The sequence below is a fragment of the Oncorhynchus gorbuscha genome, linkage group LG22 (assembly GCF_021184085.1).
Source record: "Oncorhynchus gorbuscha isolate QuinsamMale2020 ecotype Even-year linkage group LG22, OgorEven_v1.0, whole genome shotgun sequence".
Taxonomy (NCBI): Eukaryota; Metazoa; Chordata; class Actinopteri; order Salmoniformes; family Salmonidae; genus Oncorhynchus; species Oncorhynchus gorbuscha.
This window is the reverse complement of record NC_060194.1, coordinates 1,475,429-1,501,241: the sequence shown is the minus strand read 5'-3', so window position 1 is coordinate 1,501,241 and position 25,813 is coordinate 1,475,429. Positions and strand designations below refer to the sequence as shown.

General features: G+C 44.4%; 1 protein-coding gene across 1 annotated transcript; it reads left to right on the top strand.

The window, feature by feature from the left end:
- The first annotated feature begins 6,962 nt into the window (after positions 1-6,962).
- On the top strand, positions 6,963-10,642 carry si:ch1073-184j22.2 (dual specificity protein phosphatase 18). Its single transcript, XM_046322422.1, has 2 exons — positions 6,963-7,077; positions 8,660-10,642. The coding sequence occupies exon 2, from the start codon at positions 8,666-8,668 to the stop codon at positions 9,260-9,262; it is 597 nt and encodes a 198-aa protein (XP_046178378.1). The 5' UTR covers positions 6,963-7,077; positions 8,660-8,665; the 3' UTR covers positions 9,263-10,642.
- Positions 10,643-25,813: the final 15,171 nt, after the last annotated feature.

Here is a 25,813-nt window from a genome sequence, read left to right as displayed (position 1 = left end):
TGATTGTGTATCGCCCTGTCCTGTCGTGTTTTTGCCTTCATCAGATGCTGCGTGTGAGCAGGTGTCTCTGTCGACTACGGCCTGCGCCTACCCGGCGACCTGCAGTCTGTGGCCGCTTCTCCAGTTGTTTCCCCTCTACAAGTCTAGAGGATTTCTGTTATTCCGTTTTGGACTTAAATAAACTCTGTTTCTGTTAAGTCGCTTTGGGTCCTCTTTCACCTGCATGACAGAAGGAACCGACCAATGAATGGACCCAGCGACTTCAGACGCTCGTTACACTGCCGTCGAGATCCAGGAGCCATGCTCGGCAGACACGAGCAGGAATTGTCCGCTGCTCGCCATGCCGTGGAGAACCTGGCCGCTCAGGTTTCCGACCTCTCTGGACAGTTCCAGAGTCTACGTCTCGTGCCACCTGTTACTTCCTGGCCTGCCGAGCCTCCAGAACCTAGGGTTAATAACCCACCTTGCTACTCCGGGCAGCCCACTGAGTGCCGCTCCTTTCTCACGCAGTGTGAGATTGTGTTCTCTCTCCAACCCCACACATACTCTAGAGAGAGCTCGGGTTGCTTACGTCATTTCACTCCTTACTGGCCGGGCTCGTGAATGGGGCACAGCTATCTGGGAGGCAAGGGCTGATTGCTCTAACAAATTCCAGAACTTTAAAGAGGAGATGATTCGGGTTTTTGACCGTTCAGTTTTTGGTGGGGAGGCTTCTAGGGCCCTGGCTTCCTTATGCCAAGGTGAACGGTCCATAACGGATTATTCCATTGAGTTTCGCACTCTTGCTGCCTCTAGTGAGTGGAACGAGCCGGCGCTGCTCGCTCGTTTTCTGGAGGGACTCCACGCAGTGGTTAAGGATGAGATTCTCTCCCGGGAGGTTCCTTCAGATGTGGACTCTTTGATTGCTCTCGCCATCCGCATAGAACGACGGGTAGATCTTCGTCACCGGGCTCGTGGAAGAGAGCTCGCATCAACGGTGTTTCCCTGCTCCGCATCGCAACCATCTCCCTCCTCTGGCTTTGAGACTGAGCCCATGCAGCTGGGAGGGATTCGCATCTCGAATAAGGAGAGGGAACGGAGGATCACCAACCGCCTGTGCCTCTATTGCGGAGTTGCTGGACATTTTGTTAATTCATGTCCAGTAAGAGGCCAGAGCCCATCAGTAAGCGGAGGGCTACTGGTGAGCGCTACTACTCAGGTCCCTTCATCTAGATCTTGTACTACTATGTCGGTCCATCTACGCTGGACCGGTTCGGGTGCTACATGCAGTGCTTTGATTGACTCTGGGGCTGAGGGTTGTTTCATGGACGAAGCATGGGCTCGGAAACATAACATTCCTTTCAGACCGTTAGACAGGCCTACGCCCATGTTTGCCTTAGATGGTAGTCATCTTCCCAGTATCAAATTTGAGACACTACCTTTAACTCTCACAGTATCTGGTAACCACAGTGAGACTATTTCTTTTTTGATTTTCCGTTCACCGTTTACACCTGTTGTTTTGGGTCATCCCTGGCTTGTATGTCATAATCCTTCTATTAATTGGTCTAGTAATTCTATCCTATCCTGGAACGTTTCTTGTCATGTGAAGTGTTTAATGTCTGCCATCCCTCCCATTTCTTCTGTCCCTACTTCTCAGGAGGAACCTGGCGATTTGACAGGAGTGCCGGAGGAATATCATGATCTGCGCACGGTCTTCAGTCGGTCCCGAGCCAACTCCCTTCCTCCTCACCGGTCGTATGATTGTAGTATTGATCTCCTTCCGGGGACCACTCCTCCTCGAGGTAGACTATACTCTCTGTCGGCCCCGAACGTAAGGCTCTCGAGGATTATTTGTCTGTGTCTCTTGACGCCGGTACCATAGTGCCTTCTTCTTCTCCGGCCGGGGCGGGGTTCTTTTTGTTAAAAGAAGGACGGTACTCTGCGCCCCTGCGTGGATTATCGAGGGGCTGAATGACATAACGGTTAAGAATCGTTATCCGCTTCCCCTTATGTCATCAGCCTTCGAGATTCTGCAGGGAGCCAGGTGCTTTACTAAGTTGGACCTTCGTAACGCTTACCATCTCGTGCGCATCAGAGAGGGGGACGAGTGGAAAACGGCGTTTAACACTCCGTTAGGGCATTTTGAGTACCGGGTTCTGCCGTTCGGTCTCGCCAATGCGCCAGCTGTTTTTCAGGCATTAGTTAATGATGTTCTGAGAGACATGCTGAACATTTTTGTTTTTGTCTATCTTGACGATATCCTGATTTTTTCTCCGTCACTCGAGATTCATGTTCAGCACGTTCGGACGTGTTCTACAGCGCCTTTTAGAGAATTGTCTCTACGTAAAGGCTGAGAAGTGCTCTTTTCATGTCTCCTCCGTTACTTTTCTCGGTTCCGTTATTTCCGCTGAAGGCATTCAGATGGATTCCGCTAAGGTCCAAGCTGTCAGTGATTGGCCCGTTCCAAGGTCACGTGTCGAGTTGCAGCGCTTTTTAGGTTTCGCTAATTTCTATCGGCGTTTCATTCGTAATTTCGGTCAAGTTGCTGCCCCTCTCACAGCTCTTACTTCTGTCAAGACGTGTTTTAAGTGGTCCGGTTCCGCCCAGGGAGCTTTTGATCTTCTAAAAGAACGTTTTACGTCCGCTCCTATCCTCGTTACTCCTGACGTCACTAGACAATTCATTGTCGAGGTTGACGCTTCAGAGGTAGGCGTGGGAGCCATCCTATCCCAGCGCTTCCAGTCTGACGATAAGGTTCATCCTTGCGCTTATTTTTCTCATCGCCTGTCGCCATCTGAGCGCAACTATGATGTGGGTAACCGTGAACTGCTCGCCATCCGCTTAGCCCTAGGCGAATGGCGACAGTGGTTGGAGGGGGCGACCGTTCCTTTTGTCGTTTGGACAGACCATAAGAACCTTGAGTACATCCGTTCTGCCAAACGACTTAATGCCCGTCAAGCTCGTTGGGCGTTGTTTTTCGCTCGTTTCGAGTTTGTGATTTCTTACCGTCCGGGTAGCAAGAACACCAAGCCTGATGCCTTATCCCGTCTGTTTAGTTCTTCTGTGGCTTCTACTGATCCCGAGGGGATTCTTCCTTATGGGCGTGTTGTCGGGTTAACAGTCTGGGGAATTGAAAGACAGGTTAAGCAAGCACTCACGCACACTGCGCGCCGCGCGCTTGTCCTAGTAACCTCCTTTTCGTTCCTGTTTCCACTCGTCTGGCTGTTCTTCAGTGGGCTCACTCTGCCAAGTTAGCTGGTCATCCCGGTGTTCGAGGCACTCTTGCGTCTATTCGCCAGCGCTTTTGGTGGCCGACTCAGGAGCGTGACACGCGCCGTTTCGTGGCTGCTTGTTCGGACTGCGCGCAGACTAAGTCGGGTAACTCTCCTCCTGCCGGTCGTCTCAGACCGCTCCCATTCCTTCTCGACCATGGTCTCACATTGCCTTAGACTTCATTACCGGTCTGCCTTTGTCTGCGGGGAAGACTGTGATTCTGACGGTTGTCGATAGGTTCTCTAAGGCGGCACATTTCATTCCCCTCGCTAAACTTCCTTCCGCTAAGGAGACGGCACAAATCATTATTGAGAATGTATTCAGAATTCATGGCCTCCCGTTAGACGCCGTTTCAGACAGAGGCCCGCAATTCACGTCACAGTTTTGGAGGGAGTTCTGTCGTTTGATTGGTGCGTCCGTCAGTCTCTCTTCCGGGTTTCATCCCCAGTCTAACGGTCAAGCAGAGAGGGCCAATCAGACGATTGGTCGCATACTACGCAGCCTTTCTTTCAGAAACCCTGCGTCTTGGGCAGAACAGCTCCCCTGGGCAGAATACGCTCACAATTCGCTTCCTTCGTCTGCTACCGGGTTATCTCCGTTTCAGAGTAGTCTGGGTTACCAGCCTCCTCTGTTCTCATCCCAGCTTGCCGAGTCCAGCGTTCCCTCCGCTCAGCGTTTGTCCAACGTTGTGAGCGCACCTGGAGGAGGGTGAGGTCTGCACTTTGCCGTTACAGGGCACAGACGGTGAGAGCCGCCAATAAACGCAGGATTAAGAGTCCAAGGTATTGTTGCGGCCAGAGAGTGTGGCTTTCCACTCGCAACCTTCCTCTTACGACAGCTTCTCGTAAGTTGACTCCGCGGTTCATTGGTCCGTTCCGTGTCTCCCAGGTCGTCAATCCTGTCGCTGTGCGACTGCTTCTTCCGCGACATCTTCGTCGCGTCCATCCTGTCTTCCATGTCTCCTGTGTTAAGCCCTTTCTTCGCACCCCCGTTCGTCTTCCCTCCCCCTCCCCGTCCTTGTCGAGCGCACCTATTTACAAGGTACATAAGATCATGGACATGCGTTCTCGGGACGGGGTCACCAATACCTAGTGGATTGGGAGGGTTACGGTCCTGAGGAGAGGAGTTGGGTTCCGTCTCGGGACGTGCTGGACCGTTCACTCATCGATGATTTCCTCCGTTGCCGCCAGGATTCCTCCTCGAGTGCGCCAGGAGGCGCTCGGTGAGTGGGGGGTACTGTCATGTTTGTCATTTATTATCATGTCTTGTCCCTGTGCTCCCCATGCTATTCGTTTCCCTCTGCTGGTCTTATTTGGTTCTTTCCCTCCTTCTATCCCTCTCTCTCCCCCTCCCTCTCTCACTCTCTCGCTCTCTCTTCTCTCTATCGTTCCGTTCCTGCTCCCAGCTGTTCCATGTCTATGCTAAAACAGGTTATATTCATGATGAGTCCTCTATCTATCTCTATGGTTGGAATGCAAAAACAGGATGTTGCAGACTAACTACATCACTTGCCGTTTAAACGCACATTGATGTTGTGTATAACGTTAGACTTTCCTGCATCCAAACATAGATCATCTATAAACGTTGCCTCTTCCTCCCTGATCCAAATACATTTTATATTAATAGTTCATTCAAGGTATCCGTCCTGGCAAAAAAAGTATTAATGAATCGACAGTCTGTCTTTTTGAAAGGTCTTCCATTTGACTGACAAAAACATGAATAACAAAACAAAGTTTAATATTTTATGTGCATTCATTGCATGTTTCACAAGGGTTATAATAATCCAGAAAACATAAAGTGAGGCGAAAAAGTATTTAGTCAGCCACCAATTGTGCAAGTTCTCCCACTTAAAAAGATGAGAGAGGCCTGTAATACTTTGTTATATACCCTTTGTTGGCAATGACAGAGGTCAAAAGTCTTCACAAGGTTTTCACACACTGTTGCTGTGATTTTGGCCCATTCCTCCATGCAGATCTCCTCTAGAGCAGTGATGTTTTGGGGCTGTTGCTGGGCAACACGGACTTTCAACTCCCTCCAAAGATTTTCTATGGGGTTGAGATCTGGAGACTGGCTAGGCCACTCCAGGACCTTGAAATGCTTCTTACGAAGCCACTCCTTCGTTGCCCGGGCGGTGTGTTTGGGATCATTGTCATGCTGAAAGACCCAGCCACATTTCATCTTCAATGCCCTTGCTGATGGAAGGAGGTTTTCACTCAAAATCTCGCGATACATGGCCTCATTCATTCTTTCCTTTACACGGATCAGTCGTCCTGGTCCCTTTGCAGAAAAACAGCCCCAAAGCATGTTTCCACCCCCATGCTTCACAGTAGGTATGGTGTTCTTTGGATGCAACTCAGCATTCTTTGTCCTCCAAACACGACGAGTTGAGTTTTTACCAAAAAGTTCTATTTTGGTTTCATCTGACCATATGACATTCTCCCATTCTTCTTCTGGATCATCCAAATGCTCTCTAGTAAAATTCAGACGGGCCTGGACATGTACTGGCTTAAGCAGGGGGACACGTCTGGCACTGCATGATTTGAGTCCCTGGCGGCGTAGCGTGTTACTGATGGTAGGCTTTGTTAATTTGGTCCCAGCTCTCTGCAGGTCATTCACTAGGTCCCCCCGTGTGGTTCTGGGATTTTTGACCCCACGGGGTGAGATCTTGCGTGGAGCCTGAGATCGAGGGAGATTATCAGTGGTCTTGTATGTCTTCCATTTCCTAATAATTGCTCCCACAGTTTATTTCTTCAAACCAAGCTGCTTACCTATTGCAGATTCAGTCTTCCCAGCCAGGTGCAGGTCTACAATTTTGTTTCTGGTGTCCTTTGACAGCTCTTTGGTCTTGGCCATAGTGGCCAGTTTGGAGTGTGACTGTTTGAGGTTTTATACTGATAACAAGTTCAAACATGTGCCATTAATACAGGTAATGAGTGGAGACTCTTAAAGAAGTAGTTACAGGTCTGTGAGAGCCAGAAATCTTGCTTGTTTGTAGGTGAACAAAAACTTATTTACCACTATAATTTGCAAATAAATTCATTAAAAATCCTACAATGTGATTTTCTGAATTTTCCTTCTCATTTTGTCTGTCATAGTTGAAGGGTACCTATGATGAAAATTACAGGCCTCTCTCATCTTTTTTAAGTGGGAGAACTTGCACAATTGGTGGCTGACTAAATACTTTTTTGCCCCACTGTATTAGCCTAAATATGAACAGCATGTCAATCCACTAAAGTCAATGTATGTCTATGTCTTGATGTCCCAAGATATGATTTAAATGTATTTTATTTGACCATGCATCCCACCCCATATCAAATAAGAAAAGGAAGTTAATATTCCGCCGGTACATCCAATGGTTAAGGTTAATCATGGGGATAAAAATGGCCTTAGATTAGGGTTACATTTAAGGTCAGGATTAGGGTAAGGTTTGGCATTGGTTAACTTTCCCCCGTCCAAACCGATCTGACACCCAATGAGATGTACGCTGTCTAGTGCCTGAATACAAATTTTGACTTGAGATTTTACAACCACAATAAATACTGATCAAAGGAATATCTGATACGTTGTATCATGTTTATGGTCTCTAAATGGAAATAGGGGTGCACGTGACAAGGTTTTCAGGAGCTGTACCCCAGCTGCTGGGGTAGTCTAAAATTAATCTCTCTCTTTATTGGCCATCAGGCCCAAAGCCTTTTTAGGGGTGTGTTTGTGCTAAGTGAGTGCCCCAACAGGGGTTCGCCTCTCGTGGCCAGAAATGTTCTAACCTGAGAGACAGATCCAGACATACAGAAGCAGTATACTACTAAAGGACTAAGTAAGGACTAGGTAAGTCACTATACACACAAACACACAGGCGGCAGCTGAGACAAACATAGTCTCACAACACATTACACAACACATAGGCTCACTCCTACGTGACTGAGCAACAAGCTTTACATACTGTGGCAAGCATAAATAACTCTACAACATTTAAACACACAGAGCTTTTACTTTATGAATGTGACACCATTGCGTCTACATTATAAGCCTACCTTTTAAAATGTTCATGGTATTGAACCACAACGTCCTTCTAGTCACCTACATGACATGTCATTTTACTGAGGGTAAAGTGTGCATGCTTCTATGGTGACCAGTGAGCTGAGATAAGGTGGGGCTTTACCTAGCAGAGACCTGTAGATAACCTGAAGCCAGTGAGTTTGTCGATGAGTATGGAGCGAGGGCCAACCAACGAGAGCTTACAGGTCGCAATGGTGGGTAATGTATGGGGCTTTGGTGACAAAACGGAGGGCACTGTGATAGACTGCATCCAGTTTGTTGAGTAGAGTGTTGGAGGCTATTTTATAGTTGACATCACCAAAGTCGAGGATCGGTAGGATGGTCAGTTTTACGAGGGTGTGTTTGGCAACATGAGTGAAGGATGCTTTGCTTCGATATAGGAAGACAATTTGAGATTTAATTTTGGATTGGAGATGCTTAATGTGAGTCTGGAAGGAGAGTTTACAGTCTAACCACACAGGCGGCAGCTGAGACAAACATAGTCTCACAACACATTACACAACACATAGGCTCACTCCTACGAAACGTGACTGAGCATTGCACAAGCTTTGCATACTGTGTCAAGCATAAATAACTCTACAACGTTTAAACACACAGAGCCTTTACTTTATGAATGTGACACCATTGCGTCTACATTATCAGCCTACCTTTAAAAATGTTCATGGTATTGAACCACAACGTCCTCCTAGTCACCCACATGAGATGTCATTTTACTGAGGGTATTGTGAAAGTGAATGGGTAGTCATAGAATAATAGAAGACTGATTGGTTCCTACTAACTTAACGTCCACTTTGTTCAAAAAGCTTTTACTATGATAAAGTGGTACGAGTATTTTGAGTGTGTATCATGCTACAATTTGTTTCTATCCAGGTCCTCGTAAAAAAAACATTTGTGTTGAACTCAACAATTTAGTAATGATGATCTCTTACTAGGTTGTATTGATGTAAATGAAGTGGTTGTCAAGTCTGGTCCTAGAGAACAGGTTATGCTTTGGAAACAGCCAAAACACCTGAGTAAACTAAAGGTCTTGATTATGCATTTCGATATATGACTTTGGATGCATTAGGTGTGCTAGTGCTGAACTGGAACAAAAGCCTGCACTCCAAGACCAGGGTTAGTAGCTACAGCATATTATGGATCCCCCACTCAGGTTCTAAGTGGTAGAGAGTAAAGGTTTTATTCCTCTCGTCACACACCTGTTTCAAATAATCAATAACCATTATGTAAAATCATGGTCTGATCATCATTTTTTTTGTCTGGACCCAGATAAGCTGATGCATGTGTTACTAGTGCTGAGATGGAACTAAAGCTTGTATTAGTAATGAGGTATTTGTTTGTGTTTCCCTGGCAGGCAGCCATGTCGGTTTCTCAGATCACCCCCACCCTGTTCCTGAGTGGAGCAGACGCCCCCCTCAACCAGGCCCTGGTCTCCCGCAAGGGCATTACCCTCATCGTCAATGCCACCCTCAACCACGTCTGCCCAGTCTACCCAGGCGTGGAGTGCCTGCGTGTGCCCGTCTCCGACCTGCCCAGCGCCCGTCTGGGCGACCACTTTGACCGTGTGGCAGAGCGCATCCACAGCAACCGGACTGGTGGTACGCTGGTGCATTGTGCGGCTGGCATGAGCCGCTCGCCGGCCCTGGTCATAGCATACCTAATGCGCTACCGGGGTGTGACTCTGTGCCGGGCCCACGCATGGGTGCAGGAGAGTCGGCCCTACGTACGACTCAACGCGGGTTTCTGGGCGCAGCTACTAGAGTTTGAGAAGAGGCTCTATGGGAAGAATACGGTTAAGGTGGCTGCGCCCATGCCGCCTGTGAAGCCGCCCCTGTCGCCATGGACACTGCGGTCATCATGGACACAGCGGTCACCACCGCTGTTGCCCAGGTCACCATTGTTGTCGTCTTTATCGCAGGCCAAGAAGTTGAAGAAGGGTAGGCTTGTAAGGAAATAGTAGAGGAGGGAAGTTTGCTTTTCTGTCTGAAGATGTGAGGGAAGAACTTACAGCCCTACTGCCTGAGGATGTAAACCAGGGAAGCAGGCATGTCCCCTGCCATGATTTGATAAGGGGAATATAGTACAATAATAATCTTTGTATATATGTACACTGAACCAAAATATAAACACAACATGCAACAATTTCTAAGATTTTACTGAGTTTCAGTTCATATTAGGACATCATTCAATTTAAATAAATTAATTAGGTCCTAATCTATGGTTTTCACATGACTGAGAATACCAATATGCATCTGTTGGTCACAGACACCATAAAGAAAGGTAGGGGCTCAGAAAACCAGTCAGTAAATGGTGTGACCATGTTTTGCCTCATGTATCGCGACAGATGAGTTGATCAGGCTGTTGATGTCTGGTGAGTATTGTGTACAGATTCTTGCGACATGGAGCCAGCCGTGCCTTATCATGAGGTGATGGCGGCAGATGAATGCCACGACAATGGGCCTCAGTATCTCGTCACGTTATCTCTGTGGGTGGTTTCAAATTGCAATGGATAAAATGCGATTGTGTTTGTTGTCCATCGCTTATGCCCGTACCATAACCTCACCGCCACCATGGGGAACTCTGTTCACAACGTAGATATCAGCAAACCGCTCGCCCACACGACTCAATACTTCCTGGTACAGTTGAAACCAGGAGTCGTCCGTCACACTTCTCCAGTGTGACAGTGTGAGCATGTGCCCACTGCAGTCAGGTAAAGATCCTGGTGAGGGCGACGAGCGCGCAGATGACCCTGACACAGTTTCTTACAGTTTGTACAGTTTGTAATGTAATTCTTCAGTTGTGCAAACCCCCAGTTTCATCAGCTGTTTGGGTGGCTGGTCTCAGACGATGCTGTAGGTGAAGAAGATGGTTGTGGAGGTGCTGGACTGGCTTGGTTACTAGTTGTCTGCGGTTGGGAGGCTGGTTGGACTTACTGCCAAATTCTCAAAAACGGTGGTGTATGTTAGAGAAATTGTCTGGAAACAGACATTCCTGCAGTCAGCACACCAATTGCACGTTCCCTCAAAACTTCAGATATCTGTGGCATTGTGTTGTGTGACAAAAGTGCACATTTTAAAGTGGCCCTTTATCGTCCCCAGCACAAGGTATAATGATGATCATGTTGTTTAATCAGTTTATTGATATGCCACTCCTGTCCAGGTGTTTGAATTATCCTGGCAAAGGAGAAATGCTCATTAAGTCACTATAAAGTTGTGCAAAAAAATTGCTATATTTTAGCTCATGAAACATTGGACCAACACTACATGTTGCGTTTATATTTTTGTTCAGTGTATATATATATATACAGTGCCAGTCAAAAGTTTGGACACATCTGCTCAGTCATAGGTTTTTCTTTATTTTTACTATTTTCTACATGGTAGAATAATGGTGAAGGCACCAAAAAAAATGAACAAATGAACTTTTAACAAGGCACACCTGTTAATTTAAATGCATTCCAGGTGACTACCTCATGAAGCTGTTTGAGAGAATGCCAAGAGTGTGCCAAGCTGTCATCAAAGCAAAGGGTAGCTAATTTGAAATACATGTATTTAAAAAAAGATTGGTTACTACATGATTCCATATGTGTTTTCTCATAGTTGTGATGTCTTCATATATTATTCTACAATGTAGAAAATAGTCAAATAAAGAAAACCCCTTGAATGAGTAGCTGTGTCCAAACATTTGACTGGCACTGTTTTGTGTATGTGTGTGTATATATATATTATCTTTTAAGTATATTGTAATTCCACTCCCCTTCCATATTGTTATGTTTAAATACAGATAGGAATGAGAGGGGGAGAAAGTTGAGGTGAAACACAGCGCAGAACATTTAAGAGGCCGTTTGTGGTCCAGAGTTGGCAGCGCCACCTCTGCACAAGAATGTGTATTCCACTACCTGAGGAAGAATGCGGACAACAAATCTTCTGCCTAAAGTAATGAGGGAATTGTTATGGCCATCTTTCTCGCTGTAAGTGGACTTCAAGTTAATTTAAGTCATCAACATTCAACAATTGATCTTTGAATTGTGGGATGAAAAAAATGGACTAATAGAAAAACACAAACAAACAACAATGCAACACAAATTGAGGAAACTATTGTTGTGACTGTTGCTTGTGTTCACTGCTGTGGAATCCAGGAATGTTCTTCCTGAAGTTTTTACACGACAGTGGAGTAAGATCTTGATCACATTCACATTATGTCAAGGATGTCCAGTATCGACTAAGAACTACAGTTTTTATTAGTATGTTTTTGTTGTTGTTGCATTTATGTACTTTGCCTTGTTTTATTGCTAAATATGAACATCAACCCTTTTAAAGTTAAAGCGTGTAAAATGTGTAGACGTACCCATGACATTATGTTTGACATCATTATATTTCAGGAGGCGTTTTATGTAGAGGCCTTTGTTCTTAACGTTTAGCTAGGCCCTTTCTGCAGTGGGGTGGTTTTGCAACTCAGGACCCATTATCAAAAGAAAATCTGGATGATTCCACGCCAGTGGAAGCAGAAAATGTTTTTGGTATTGCAGATTGTTCTGGCAATTCTCACATAGAAACGGAATTAGGAGGAAGGATGTTTGAAATGTTTTTAAAAAATTGTGTCACAAACCATTTTTGGGAAAATCATTATGAAAGTGACAATTTCATGCCCTACACATGCCTCCTGTAAGACCCTAAATACATGATACAGACATATTGGTGTCATTATGCTCCTTATACTGTAGTGTGCTCTAACATATGGAGTATGTCTCGATTCTGAAATACAAATGCTCACATTCATTTGCTCACATTCACATTCAAAATACAGAAAAAGGCTATTCAGGGAATTTAAAAAAAACTACGCTCACAATACATTTCAGCGAGGGATGCACTCAGGAAGTCAGGAAGCTCGGTAGGTGAAAAGGACAAGTGTCAATATTTTGGTATGATTGACACTATCATTGGCTCACGACCAACAAGCAATCCAGTCTAAACTGTGAATACATCGTCAGAGACGGTCCTGTGCCTGCTGCTGCAAGTTAAAGTCCAAACACTGAACAGTTTGTCATCTGAAACTGATGATTTCTTCCCCAGTGGTAAGTTGACAGTAGGCTATGCATAGCAATGGTACACTGTAAGCTAACGTGAGCTAGCAGGGGAGGGGCCCTTGTCCTACCTCACCAAACTTGTCCCCCAACAACATAAAGCAGGCCCAAGAAACACAGCATGGTATCCCCCCACACCACCATTTGGAGCTTCAATGTATGCAGCCTCAGATCTGAATCACACCATTGAGAATGAGCTGTCAACATCCACCATGACCACATATTATCGTCTGTAGCTATCCATTGCAGAACTTTTGTCTTGTTTGACTTGATCAGATACATATAATTCTAATTTGTTCAGTTTTGGTTTTTAGATCGTAAATAATATATTATTTATTTGATCAGATTTAACGAATATCAATTGATGCAAATATTTATTATATAGCAATAATAACTTTGTTACATAATAATAGCATGTTAATAATGTAATAGCAAACGACTGTCATCTTGAATAGATAAGGTCTACTTCATGAACATGGATTACTTACACTGAAAAAATATATAAAAATATATAAAGGCAACATGCAACAATTTTAAAGATTTTACAGACGTACAGTTCATATAAGGAAATCAGTCAATTGAAATAAATTCATTAGGCCTTAATCTATGGATTTCACATTACTGGGAATACATTTTCACTCCATATTGACTGTGTCTGTTTGTGTGTGAGCACAGAAAATCACAGAAATTATGTTGAGCGCTGCAAGTGGATCTATAACTTTTTGGGATAAAAACCCACATTTGTTTAACCATCATCAAACGGACGTTGTGCGATTTCTCGTAAATTACAAATGAATGGCTGTTTCTGTTTTTCCTCACACCATAGGTTTATATACTTTGATGTGAAGTGGTCAAATTAGCACTGTATCACCATTTTCAACAACTTTTAATCCTAGAAAATGTGCATCATCATATTTGCGCCTCTTCAATGGTCCAACGTCACTGTCTGTTGTTCGGCGCTCTCTCAAACATAGTGAACATAAAAGTTCAACCAGGAGAAACGACAGGGATTATCACAGTATATTTTAATGACCTAAGACATTTCTACCTTTAGATTTTGTGGCATAGAGAAAGTTGAGATATCAAACAGGGGATGTGATATTAATAATACTCTGAGTTAAAGAGAATGTTTTGGGATTTTCACCCTCCAGACATCATTTCCTAAGGGACTTAATGATGAAATGCCTATGCATGTTATGTTGTGAATTTGAACATGAAATATGTGCCTATTGAAGATTACTCTGACGTTTTTCGTACGATGTACCCAATGACTAATGAAAACTTGCTATGTCCTCATTGTGGTTTTACAGACGTGTTAATATTTGCGCCTCTTCGATGGTACAAGGGGGCCAGTAGCTCTTCAGCTGCATCAGATTCCCAACTGTCAATGTCCATGCTAGCTGGGCTAACAACAAATGTAGAATTACTAGCATTAGATGAGCTCGTGGAAGCAGAACGACTTGTGTCGTCGACAGATGCAGGTGTAGTACTGCTGAAAGTAGCAGTACTACCAGTAGAGCTGGTATGTGTTTCTATGGACGCGGGCCTTACTTTTTTTGAAGCCATTTATCAATTTTCGAGCAAACGGAATGAGCAGCAGCTACGTTTGGCTACATATGGACCGTTAGTGGAATTCCCGCAAGAGTATAACAGTTAATGTGATTGGATGTTAATTATTTGACTAGGCTACCTGTTGTTGACATTATGTTGTTATTTTGCTGAATGCTAGATGGTTGAATTTTATTTTTTGGCAGTGAAACAAGGCTACTCAGGCGAGAGAAAAAAAAAACATCAACCAAATGTATAGCCCCGTTGGAAAATATAAATGGACTGTTTGAAAATCTGAATATTTGTATTTATTTATTTGATTCACATTTTTATTTGGCGTACCCCCGACTGTATTGCACGTACACCTGCCCCAGAGTTTTTGGGATCTTTTTTTTGTAAACCTGTGATTTTGTAGAAATATTGGAACTGTAAATCTGAATATTCTCTATTTTTTTAGGTGGTTTAAGCCTAATCTACGATTGCATATTAATATCTGTATTTATTTTTATTATTGGAAATGTGAGGATTTTTTTTTCGGATATTAATGTTTGGTTGTTATGTCAATGTCTACGGGCCAGAGTGCTCTGGAGCAGGTTTTCATCAAGGATCTCTCTGTACTTGCTCTGTTAATCTTTACCTTGATCCTGACTAGTCTCCCAGTCCCTGCCACTGAAAAACATCCCCACAGCATGATGCTCAGTTTGGCTGGGTGGCCAGCTATAGGAAGAGTGTTGGTAGTTTCGAGTCTCATAGCAAAGGGTCGGAATACTTATTTAAATACGGTATTTCCGTTTTTTGTTTTTAATACATTTGCAAACATTATAAATACCTGTTTTCACCTTGTCATTACGGGGTATTATGTGTAGATTGATGAGAGGAAAAAATAATTGAATCAACTTTAGAATAAGGCTGTAACGTAACAAATGTGGGAAAAGTCCAAATTGACTGTATAAAATAAAACGAATCAAACAGAAAGTACCAGTGAAGAGGTCCAATAAGCAGATGCTGAGCTACAGGACTGTTTAGCACAGACTAGAATAAGCAGATGCTGAGCTACAGGACTGTTTAGCACAGACTAGAATAAGCAGATTCTGAGCTACAGGACTGTTTAGCACAGACTAGAATAAGGAGATGCTGAGCTACAGGACTGTTTAGCACAGACTAGAATAAGCAGATGCTGAGCTACAGGACTGTTTAGCACAGACTAGAATAAGCAGATGCTGAGCTACAGGACTGTTTAGCACAGACTAGAATAAGGAGATGCTGAGCTACAGGACTGTTTAGCACAGACTAGAATAAGCAGATGCTGAGCTACAGGACTGTTTAGCACAGACTAGAATAAGCAGATGCTGAGCTACAGGACTGTTTAGCACAGACTAGAATAAGCAGATGCTGAGCTACAGGAATGTTTAGCACAGACTAGAATAAGCAGATGCTGAGCTACAGGACTGTTTAGCACAGACTAGAATAAGCAGATGCTGAGCTACAGGACTGTTTAGCACAGACTAGAATAAGCAGATGCTGAGCTACAGGACTGTTTAGCACAGACTAGAATAATCAGATGCTGAGCTACAGGACTGTTTAGCACAGACTAGAATAAGCAGATGCTGAGCTACAGGACTGTTTAGCACAGCCTAGAATAAGCAGATGCTGAGCTACAGGACTGTTTAGCACAGACTAGAATAAGCAGATGCTGAGCTACAGGACTGTTTAGCACAGACTAGAATAAGCAGATGCTGAGCTACAGGACTGTTTAGCACAGACTAGAAGAAGCAGATGCTGAGCTACAGGACTGTTTAGCACAGACTAGAATAAGCAGATGCTGAGCTACAGGACTGTTTAGCACAGACTAGAATAAGCAGATGCTGAGCTACAGGAATGTTTAGCACAGACTAGAATAAGCAGATGCTGAGCTACAGGACTGTTTAGCACAGACTAGAATAAGCAGATGCTGAGCTACAGGACTGTTTAGCACAGACTAGAATAAGCAGATGCTGAGCTACAGGACTGTTTAGCACAGACTAGAATAAGCAGATGTTGAGCTACAGGACTGTTTAGCACAGACTAGAATAAGCAGATGCTGAGCTACAGGACTGTTTAGCACAGCCTAGAACAAGCAGATGCTGAGCTACAGGACTGTTTAGCACAGACTAGAATAAGCAGATGCTGAGCTACAGGACTGTTTAGCACATACTAGAATAAGCAGATGCTGAGCTACAGGACTGTTTAGCACAGACTAGAATAAGCAGATGCTGAGCTACAGGACTGTTTAGCACAGACTAGAATAAGCAGATGCTGAGCTACAGGACTGTTTAGCACAGACTAGAAGAAGCAGATGCTGAGCTACAGGACTGTTTAGCACAGACTAGAATAAGCAGATGCTGAGCTACAGGACTGTTTAGCACAGACTAGAAGAAGCAGATGCTGAGCTACAGGACTGTTTAGCACAGACTAGAATAAGCAGATGCTGAGCTACAGGACTGTTTAGCACAGACTAGAATAAGCAGATGCTGAGCTACAGGACTGTTTAGCACAGACTAGAATAAGCAGATGCTGAGCTACAGGACTGTTTAGCACAGACTAGAAGAAGCAGATGCTGAGCTACAGGACTGTTTAGCACAGACTAGAATAAGCAGATGCTGAGCTACAGGACTGTTTAGCACAGACTAGAATAAGCAGATGCTGAGCTACAGGACTGTTTAGCACAGACTAGAATAAGCAGATGCTGAGCTACAGGACTGTTTAGCACAGACTAGAATAAGCAGATGCTGAGCTACAGGACTGTTTAGCACAGACTAGAATAAGCAGATGCTGAGCTACAGGACTGTTTAGCACAGCTAGAATAAGAATAAGTTTAACACAGACTGGATGCTGAGCTACAGGACTGTTTAGCACAGACTAGAATAAGCAGATGCTGAGCTACAGGACTGTTTAGCACAGACTAGAATAAGCAGATGCTGAGCTACAGGACTGTTTAGCACAGACTAGAATAAGAAGATGCTGAGCTACAGGACTGTTTAGCACAGCCTAGAATAAGGCTAGAGTTTCCACTTTCAAGGAGCGGGACACTGGTGCTTTGAAATGCTTTGTCTCACATCAACACCATCATCCCATCATCATCATAGACAAATATAGCATGAAATGCTTTCAAAGGCTGGTCATGAATCACATCAGCACCATCATCCCAGAAACCCTGGACACAATCCAATTCACATACGGCCCCAACAGATCCACAGATGATGCAATCTCTATTGCACTCCACACTGTCCTCTCCCACCTGGACAAGAGGAACACCTATGTGAGAATGCTGTTCATTGACTATAGCTCAGTGTTCAACACCATTGAGCCCTACAAGCTCATCACTAAGCTCAGGACCCTAGGACTGAACACCTCCCTCTGTAACTGGATCCTCGATTCCTGACAGGCCCCCAAACACAGGTGGTAAGGGTAGCCAACAACACTTCCACCACTTTGACCCTCAACACGGTGGCCTCTCAGTGGTGCGTGCTTAGTCCCCTTCTGTAATCCAAAACTGGGTGGCAGCGCACAACTCCAACACCATTGTTGAGTTTGCTGACGACAACACGGTAGTAGGCCTGATCACCGATGACGATGAGACAGCCTATAGGGAGGTGGTCAGTGACCTGGCAGTGTGGTGCTAGGACAACAACCTCTCCCTTAACTTCAGCAAGACAAAGGAGCTGATCGTGGACTACAGGAAACGGAGGGCCAAGCACGCCCTCATTCACATTGACGGAGCTGTAGTGGAGAAGGTCGAGAGCTTCAAGTTCCTCGGTGTCCACATTAATAAAGAATGATCATTGTCCACATACACCAACACAGTTGTGAAGAAGGCCACGACAATGCATCTTCCCCCTCAGGAGGATGAAACGATTTGGCATGGACCTTGAAAAAGTTCTACAGCTGCACAATTGAGAGAATCTTGACTGGCTGCATCATCGCTTGTTATAGCAAATGCTTGGCATCTAACCGCAAGGTGCTACAGAGGGCAGTGCGTATGGCCCAGTACATCGCTTGGGCCGAGCTCCCTGCCATCCAGGACCTCTTTACCAGGCGGTGTCTCTCTGCTACCGCATAATAAGAGGTACCGGGGCACCGAGTCTGGAACCAACAGGACCTTGAACATCTTCTATCCCCAAGCCATAAAACTGCTAAATAGTTAACCAAATAGCTACCCGGACGATCTACACTGACCCCTTTTGCACTAACTCTTTTGACTCATCACATACACTGCTGCTACTGTTTATTATCTATCCTGTTATCTAGTGACTTTATTCCTAGTTATATGTACATATCTCCCTCATTTACCTTGTACCCCTGCACATCGACTTGGCACTAGTACCCTGTGCATATAGCCATATACTCATTGTGTATTTATTCCTCATTTTTCAATTATTTCTCTTTTTTACTCTCTGTATTGTTGGGAAGTTCCCATACGTAAGTATTTCACTGTTAGTCTACACATTTTGTTTACAAAGCATGCGACAAATACAATTTGATTTGAATTTACAGTCAAAATAATTTATTTCAAACATTTATACAATTTTGACATAGGTGTGAGATGACGTGTGAGGGGCTGCAGGGGTTTCCGCTACGCCAGTGGGTGCTGCCCAGCCTGTTTTTTCTTCTTCTGGTGGTGGATATAACGTTGAAGATCTGACCTTGTTTTAAAGGTAAAAAATTGAACATATTTTACACAAGGTTTGTCTATGTTGAATTTTGGTTACCATGATGACATAATCATGTGGTTGAAACTTCACCCTTAAAACAATTTTATTCAAACCCAATGTTCCATTTTCCACATAGATTCCACTTCAAAATACGGATTACATTGAAACGACACTAAAATAAAAGCCCAGAAGAAAGCATGAGTATCTATGCATCTCTGCAATTAGCCAATAATTACACTTGGAATTGAAATTGGGAAATCAAACATTTGCAGATTATTCCAAATTTACACAACAAACACCAGTGAGAATATCCTAACATGGATGGCAATAAATGTTTTATTACAAGCAATAATATCCACAACTTTTCATATATCGTATTCATTTCACATCCAAAAGGAAAATAAATATTCTGAATAGCGTGGTAAAGCGAATCATCGACAATGAAAGTAGAAAAATACCTCTAAGTATATATAGACAGAATGGTTATTTAACATGTTGTTAACAAAATGTCCTGGGTCGTGTTCAGTAGAAGAAGAAAACGGACCGAAACGGGGAGGGACTACCTGAAGTTGTCTAATAAGAAAGTAATTACATTGCAAATTGTTTCGCTACAGTGTGCACTAATGAATACGACCCTGTTGTCTTAGCAATGCTGTTATGGATAATTGCAGAGGCTGGTCTGAATATTGATATTTGCTAATGACACACTCATCCATTTACATTTTACATTTAAGTCATTTAGCAGACGCTCTTATCCATCCCACTCGTAGTTATCAGTGTGAGTCATTCTCTGCTCTCTGCCCGGAGTGGCATATAGCTGTGTGCCACTCCAGACAGAGAGTCTACAATTTTGAGAAATACTTTCTGTTTGTACATACAGAGATTGGAATTTCAATTACTTTTGAGTATTATGTCATTTGTATTTGAAAATACTGAAAGTGAATTAGATTTTTATTGCCAGACTATCACTACACTCACAAGTGACTTTCTTTCAAACACCTTTGTGCATCCACCTACACCCTCTGATGGCTCGTAGTAATATATGGTATCTCATTTTTGACACCCATGCAGCGAATTGTTGAATAATATGCGGCCACAAAGCTCTGAAGATTAACATTCAGAACTGTGCCAATTGTCTAAGCAATAGATACGGTTCATAGAGTGTTAGCCAAGGTTCAAAGGCTGTTTTATAACTAATTTAAAGGGGCTGCCTGTAAAATGTATTTTCTGTATTTTGAAAATACAAAATACATGTATTTTCATCAAATACATTTGTTGGCACCAGTATTTTGTGGTTCATTACAATGCATTGGTCTTTAGGGTATTTTATGTTTTGTAACAGATACGTTTTAATGTTTCTTTGCCCACCTCTGTGTACATACATTACCAGGCAAAATTTTGGACACACCTACTCATTCAAGGGTTTTTCTTTATTTTTACTATTTTCTACATTGTAGAATAATAGTGAAGACATCAGAACTATGAAATAACATATATGGAATCATGTAGTAACCAAAAAAGTGTTAAACATATAAAAATATATTTTCTATTGGAGATTCTTCAAAGCAGCCACCCTTATCCTTGATGTCAACTTTGCACACTCTTGGCATTCTCTCAACCAGCTCCATGAGGAATGCTTTTTCAACAGTCTTGAAGGAGTTCCCACATATGCTAAGCACTTGTTGGCTGCGTTTCCTTCAGTCTGCAGTCCAACTCATCCCAAACCATCTAAATTGGGTTGAGGTCAGGTGATTGTAGAGGCCAGGTCATCTGATGCAGCACTCCAGCACAGCCTGGAGGCGTGTTGGGTCATTGTCCTGTTGAAAAACAAATGATAGTCCCACTAAGCCCAAACCAGATGGGATGGCGTATAGCTGCAGAATGCTGTGGTAGCCATGCTGGTTAAGTGTGCCTTAAATTCTAAATAAATCACAGACAGTGTCACAAGAAAAGCACCCCTCACCATCACACCTCCTCCTCCATGCTTCACGATAGAAACCACACATGCGGAGATCATTCATTCACCTACTCTGCATCTCACAAAGACACAGCAGTTGGAACCAAAAAATCTAAAATTTGGACTCAATAGACCAAAGGACAGGTTTTCACCGGTCTAATGTCCATTGCTCGGGTTTATTGGCCCAAGCAAAACTCTTCTTATTGTTGTTGTCCTTTAGTAGTGGTTTCTTTGCAGCAATTCGACCATGAATGCCTGATTCACTCAGTCTCCTCTGAACAGCTGATGTTTAAATGTGTCTGTTACTTGAAATCTGTGGAGCATTTATTTGGTCTAAAATGTCTGAGACTGGTAACTCTAATGAACTTATCCACTCCAGCAGAGGTAACTTTGGGTCTCCTTTCCTGTGGTGGTCCTCATGAGAGCCAGTTTCGTCATAACGGTTGATGGTTTTTGCGACTGCAGTTGAAGAAACGTTCAAAGTTCTTAAAATGTTCTGTATTTACTGACCTTCATGTCTTAAAGTAATGGACTGTCATTTCTCTTTGCTTATTTGAGCTGTTCTTGCCATAATATGGACTTGGTCTTTCACCAAATAGTGCTATCTTCTGTATACCACCCCTGCCTTGTCACAACACATTTGTATTTGCATTTATGATGGATCCTCATTATCTGCTGTCAAAGCAGCAGCTACTCTTCCTGGGGTCCAGCAAAATTAAGGCAGTTTATACCATTTAAAAAACATACAATACATTCACAGATTTCATAACACACTGTGTCCCCTCAGGCCCCTACTCCACCACTACCACATATCTACAGTACTAAATCCATGTGTATGTAAAATGCGTATGTTATCGTGTGTGTGTGTGCCAATGCTTGTGTTGCTTCACAGTCCCCACTGTTCCATAAGGTTTTTTTATCTGTTTTTTTAAATGTGTCATTTACTTGATGTGGAATAGAGTTCCATGTAGTTATGGCTCTATGTAGTACTGTGCGCCTCCCATAGTCTGTTTTGGACTTGGGCACTGTGAAGAGACCTCCTGTGGCATGTCTTGTGGGGTATGCATGGGTGTCCGAGCTGTGTGCCGGTAGTTTAGACAGACAGCTCGGTGTATTCAAAATGTCAATACCTCTCATAAATAAAAGTAGTGATGAAGTCAATCTCTCCTCCACTTTCAGCCAGGAGAGATTTACATGTATATTGTTAATATTAGCTCTTTGTGTACATCCAAGGGCCAGCCCTGCTGCCCTGTTCTGAGTCAATTGCATTTTTCCTAAGTCCTTTTTGTGGCACCTGACCACACGACTGAACAGCAGTCAAGGTGCGACAAAACTAGGGCCTGTAAGACCTGCCTTGTTGATAGTGTTCGCTTTATTATAGACAGACTTTATTATAGTGTATCACTTTATTATAGACAGACTGCTCCACATCTTAGCTACTACTGCATCAATATGTTTTGACAATGACAGTTAAAATCTACAGTTACTCCAAGCAGTTCAGTCATCTCAACTTGCTCCATTTCCACATTATTACAACATTTAGTTGTTTAGCATTTAGTGAGTGTTTTGTTCCAAATACAATGCTTTTAGATTTAGAAATATTTAGGGCTAATGTATTCCTTGCCACCCACTCTGAAACTAACTGCAGTCTTTGTTGAGTGTTGCAGTCATTTCAGTTGCTGTAGTAGCTGACATGTATAGTGTTGAGTCGTACACATGCATAGGCACTCTGTCTTTACTCAAAGTCAGCGGCATGTTGTTAGTAAAAATCAAAAAGATCAAGGGGCCTAAACAGCTACCCTGGGGAATTCCTGATTCTGACTGGATTATATTTGATAGGCTTACATTAAATGACACCCTCTGTGTTCTGTTAGACAAGTAACTCTTTATCCACATTATAGCAGGGGGTGTAAAGCCATTTTTCCAGCAGCTGCATGTCTAACAGGACAGCCCCCACAATCATTTTATCATCAATTTCTCTCAGCCAATCATCAGTCCTGTGTGTAAGTGCTGCTTGTTGAGTGTCCTTCCCTATAAGATTGCTGAAATTCTCTTGTCAATTTGTTTACTGTGAAATGGCATTGTATCTGGTCAAACACCATTTTTTCCACTAGTTTACTAAGGGTTGGTAACAGGCTGATTGGTCAGCTATTTGTGTCATGTTTGTCATTTATTATCATGTCTTGTCCCTGTGCTCCCCATGCTATTCGTTTCCCTCTGCTGGTCTTATTTGGTTCTTTCCCTCCTTCTATCCCTCTCTCTCCCCCTCCCCTCTCTCACTCTCGCTCTCTCTTCTCTCTATCGTTCCGTTCCTGCTCCCAGCTGTTCCTATTCCCCCTAATCATCATTTAGTCTTCCCACACCTGTTCCCGATCCTTTCCCCTGATTAGAGTCCCTATTTATTCCTTTGTGATCCGTTCCTGTCCCGTCGGTTCCTTGTATTGTATTCACCATGCTGTGATTGCGTTTCGCCCTGTCCTGCTATCTGCGTGATTGTGTGACAGAAGGAGATCCGACCAAGTGGAAGCAGGACGGTGTTTGTCCGAGCCAACTCCCTTCCTCCTCAGTCCGGTTCTACCTTTAACTCTCACACATCTTAACCACAGTGAGACTATTTCAGTATTGATCTCCTTCATCAGGGGTGTGAGCCACGGCCTGCGCCTACCCTCCTCTCCAGTTGTTTCCCCTCTACAAGTCTAGAGGGTATTCCGTTTTGGACTTAAATACTCTGTTTCTGTTAAGTCGTCCTCTTTCACCTGCATCCCAAGGAATGGACCCAGCGTAGAGGTTACACTCGTCGAGATCCAAGGAGCCATTCGGCAGACACGAGCAGGAATTTTTCTGTGTCTCTTGACCTCTCTGGACCAGTTCCAGAGTGCCTTCTTCTTCTCCGGCCGGGCCCACTGAGGGTTCTTTTTGTTAAATAGAAGGACGGTCACTCTGCGCCCCTGCGTGCTCTAACAAATTCCAGAACTTTAAAGAGGAGATGATCGAGGCTGAATGACATAACGGTTAAGATTAATCGTTATCCTGCCTCTTCCCCTTATGTCATCAGCCTTGAGATTCTGCATTGGGAGCCAGGTGCTTTACTAAGTTGGACCTCCTCTGGCTTTGAGACTGAGCTTACCATCTCGTGCGCATCAGAGAGGGGACGAGTGGAGGGCTACTGGTGGCGTTTAACACTCCCGTTAGGGCATTTTGAGTACCGGGTTCTGCCGTTCGGTCTCGCCAATGCGCCAGCTGTTTTTCAGGCATTAGTTAATGATGTTCTGAGAGACATGCTGAACATTTTTGTTTTTGTCTATCTTGACGATATCCTTTTTCTCCGTCACTCGAGATTCATGTTCAGCACGTTCGACGTGTTCTACAGCGCCTTTTAGAGAATTGTCTCTACGTAAAGGCTGAGAAGTGCTCTTTTCATGTCTCCTCCGTTACTTTTCTCGGTTCCGTTATTTCCGCTGAAGGCATTCAGATGGATTCCGCTAAGGTCAAGCTGTCAGTGATTGGCCCGTTCCAAGGTCACGTGTCGAGTTGCAGCGCTTTTTAGGTTTCGCTAATTTCTATCGGCGTTTCATTCGTAATTTCGGTCAAGTTGCTGCCCCTCTCACAGCTCTTACTTCTGTCAAGACGTGTTTTAAGTGGTCGGTTCCGCCAATGCGCCAGGGAGCTTTTGATCTTCTAAAAGAACGTTTTACGTCCGCTCCTATCCTCGTTACTCTGACGTCACTAGACAATTCATTGTCGAGGTTGGCCGCTTCAGAGGTAGGCGTGGGAGCCATCTATCCCAGCGCTTCCAGTCTGACGATAAGGTTCATCCTTGCGATAAGGTTCATCCTTGCGCTTATTTTTCTCATCGCCTGTCGCCATCTGAGCGCAACTATGATGTGGGTAACCGTGAACTGCTCGCCATCCGCTTAGCCCTAGGCGAATGGCGACAGTGGTTGGAGGGCGACCGTTCCTTTTGTCGTTTGGACAGACCATAAGAACCTTGAGTACATCCGTTCTGCCAAACGACTTAATGCCCGTCAAGCTCGTTGGGCGTTGTTTTTCGCTCGTTTCGAGTTTGTGATTTCTTACCGTCCGGGTAGCAAGAACACCAAGCCTGATGCCTTATCCCGTCTGTTTAGTTCTTCTGTGGCTTCTACTGATCCCGAGGGGATTCTTCCTTATGGGCGTGTTGTCGGGTTAACAGTCTGGGAATTGAAAGACAGGTTAAGCAAGCACTCACGCACACTGCGTCGCCGCGCTTGTCCTAGTAACCTCCTTTTCGTTCCTGTTTCCACTCGTCTGGCTGTTCTTCAGTGGGCTCACTCTGCCAAGTTAGCTGGTCATCCTGTTCGAGGCACTCTTGCGTCTATTCGCCAGCGCTTTTGGTGGCCGACTCAGGAGCGTGACACGCGCCGTTTCGTGGCTGCTTGTTCGGACTGCGCGCAGACTAAGTCGGGTAACTCTCCTCCTGCCGGTCGTCTCAGACCGCTCCCCATTCCTTCTCGACCATGGTCTCACATTGCCTTAGACTTCATTACCGGTCTGCCTTTGTCTGCGGGGAAGACTGTGATTCTGACGGTTGTCGATAGGTTCTCTAAGGCGGCACATTTCATTCCCCTCGCTAAACTTCCTTCCGCTAAGGAGACGGCACAAATCATTATTGAGAATGTATTCAGAATTCATGGCCTCCCGTTAGACGCCGTTTCAGACAGAGGCCCGCAATTCACGTCACAGTTTTGGAGGGAGTTCTGTCGTTTGATTGGTGCGTCCGTCAGTCTCTCTTCCGGGTTTCATCCCCAGTCTAACGGTCAGCAGCAGAGGGCCAATCAGACGATTGGTCGCATACTAAGCCTTTCTTTCAGAAACCCTGCGTCTTGGGCAGAACAGCTCCCCTGGGCAGAATACGCTCTGGTCGCTTCCTTCGTCTGCTACCGGGTTATCTCCGTTTCAGAGTAGTCTGGGTTACCAGCCTCCTCTGTTCTCATCCCAGCTTGCCGAGTCCAGCGTTCCCTCCGCTCAAGCGTTTGTCCAACGTTGTGGCGCACCTGGAGGAGGGTGAGGTCTGCACTTTGCCGTTACAGGGCACAGACGGTGAGAGCCGCCAATAAACGCAGGATTAAGAGTCCAAGGTATTGTTGCGGCCAGAGAGTGTGGCTTTCCACTCGCAACCTTCCTCTTACGACAGCTTCTCGTAAGTTGACTCCGGTTCATTGGTCCGTTCCGTGTCTCCCAGGTCGTCAATCC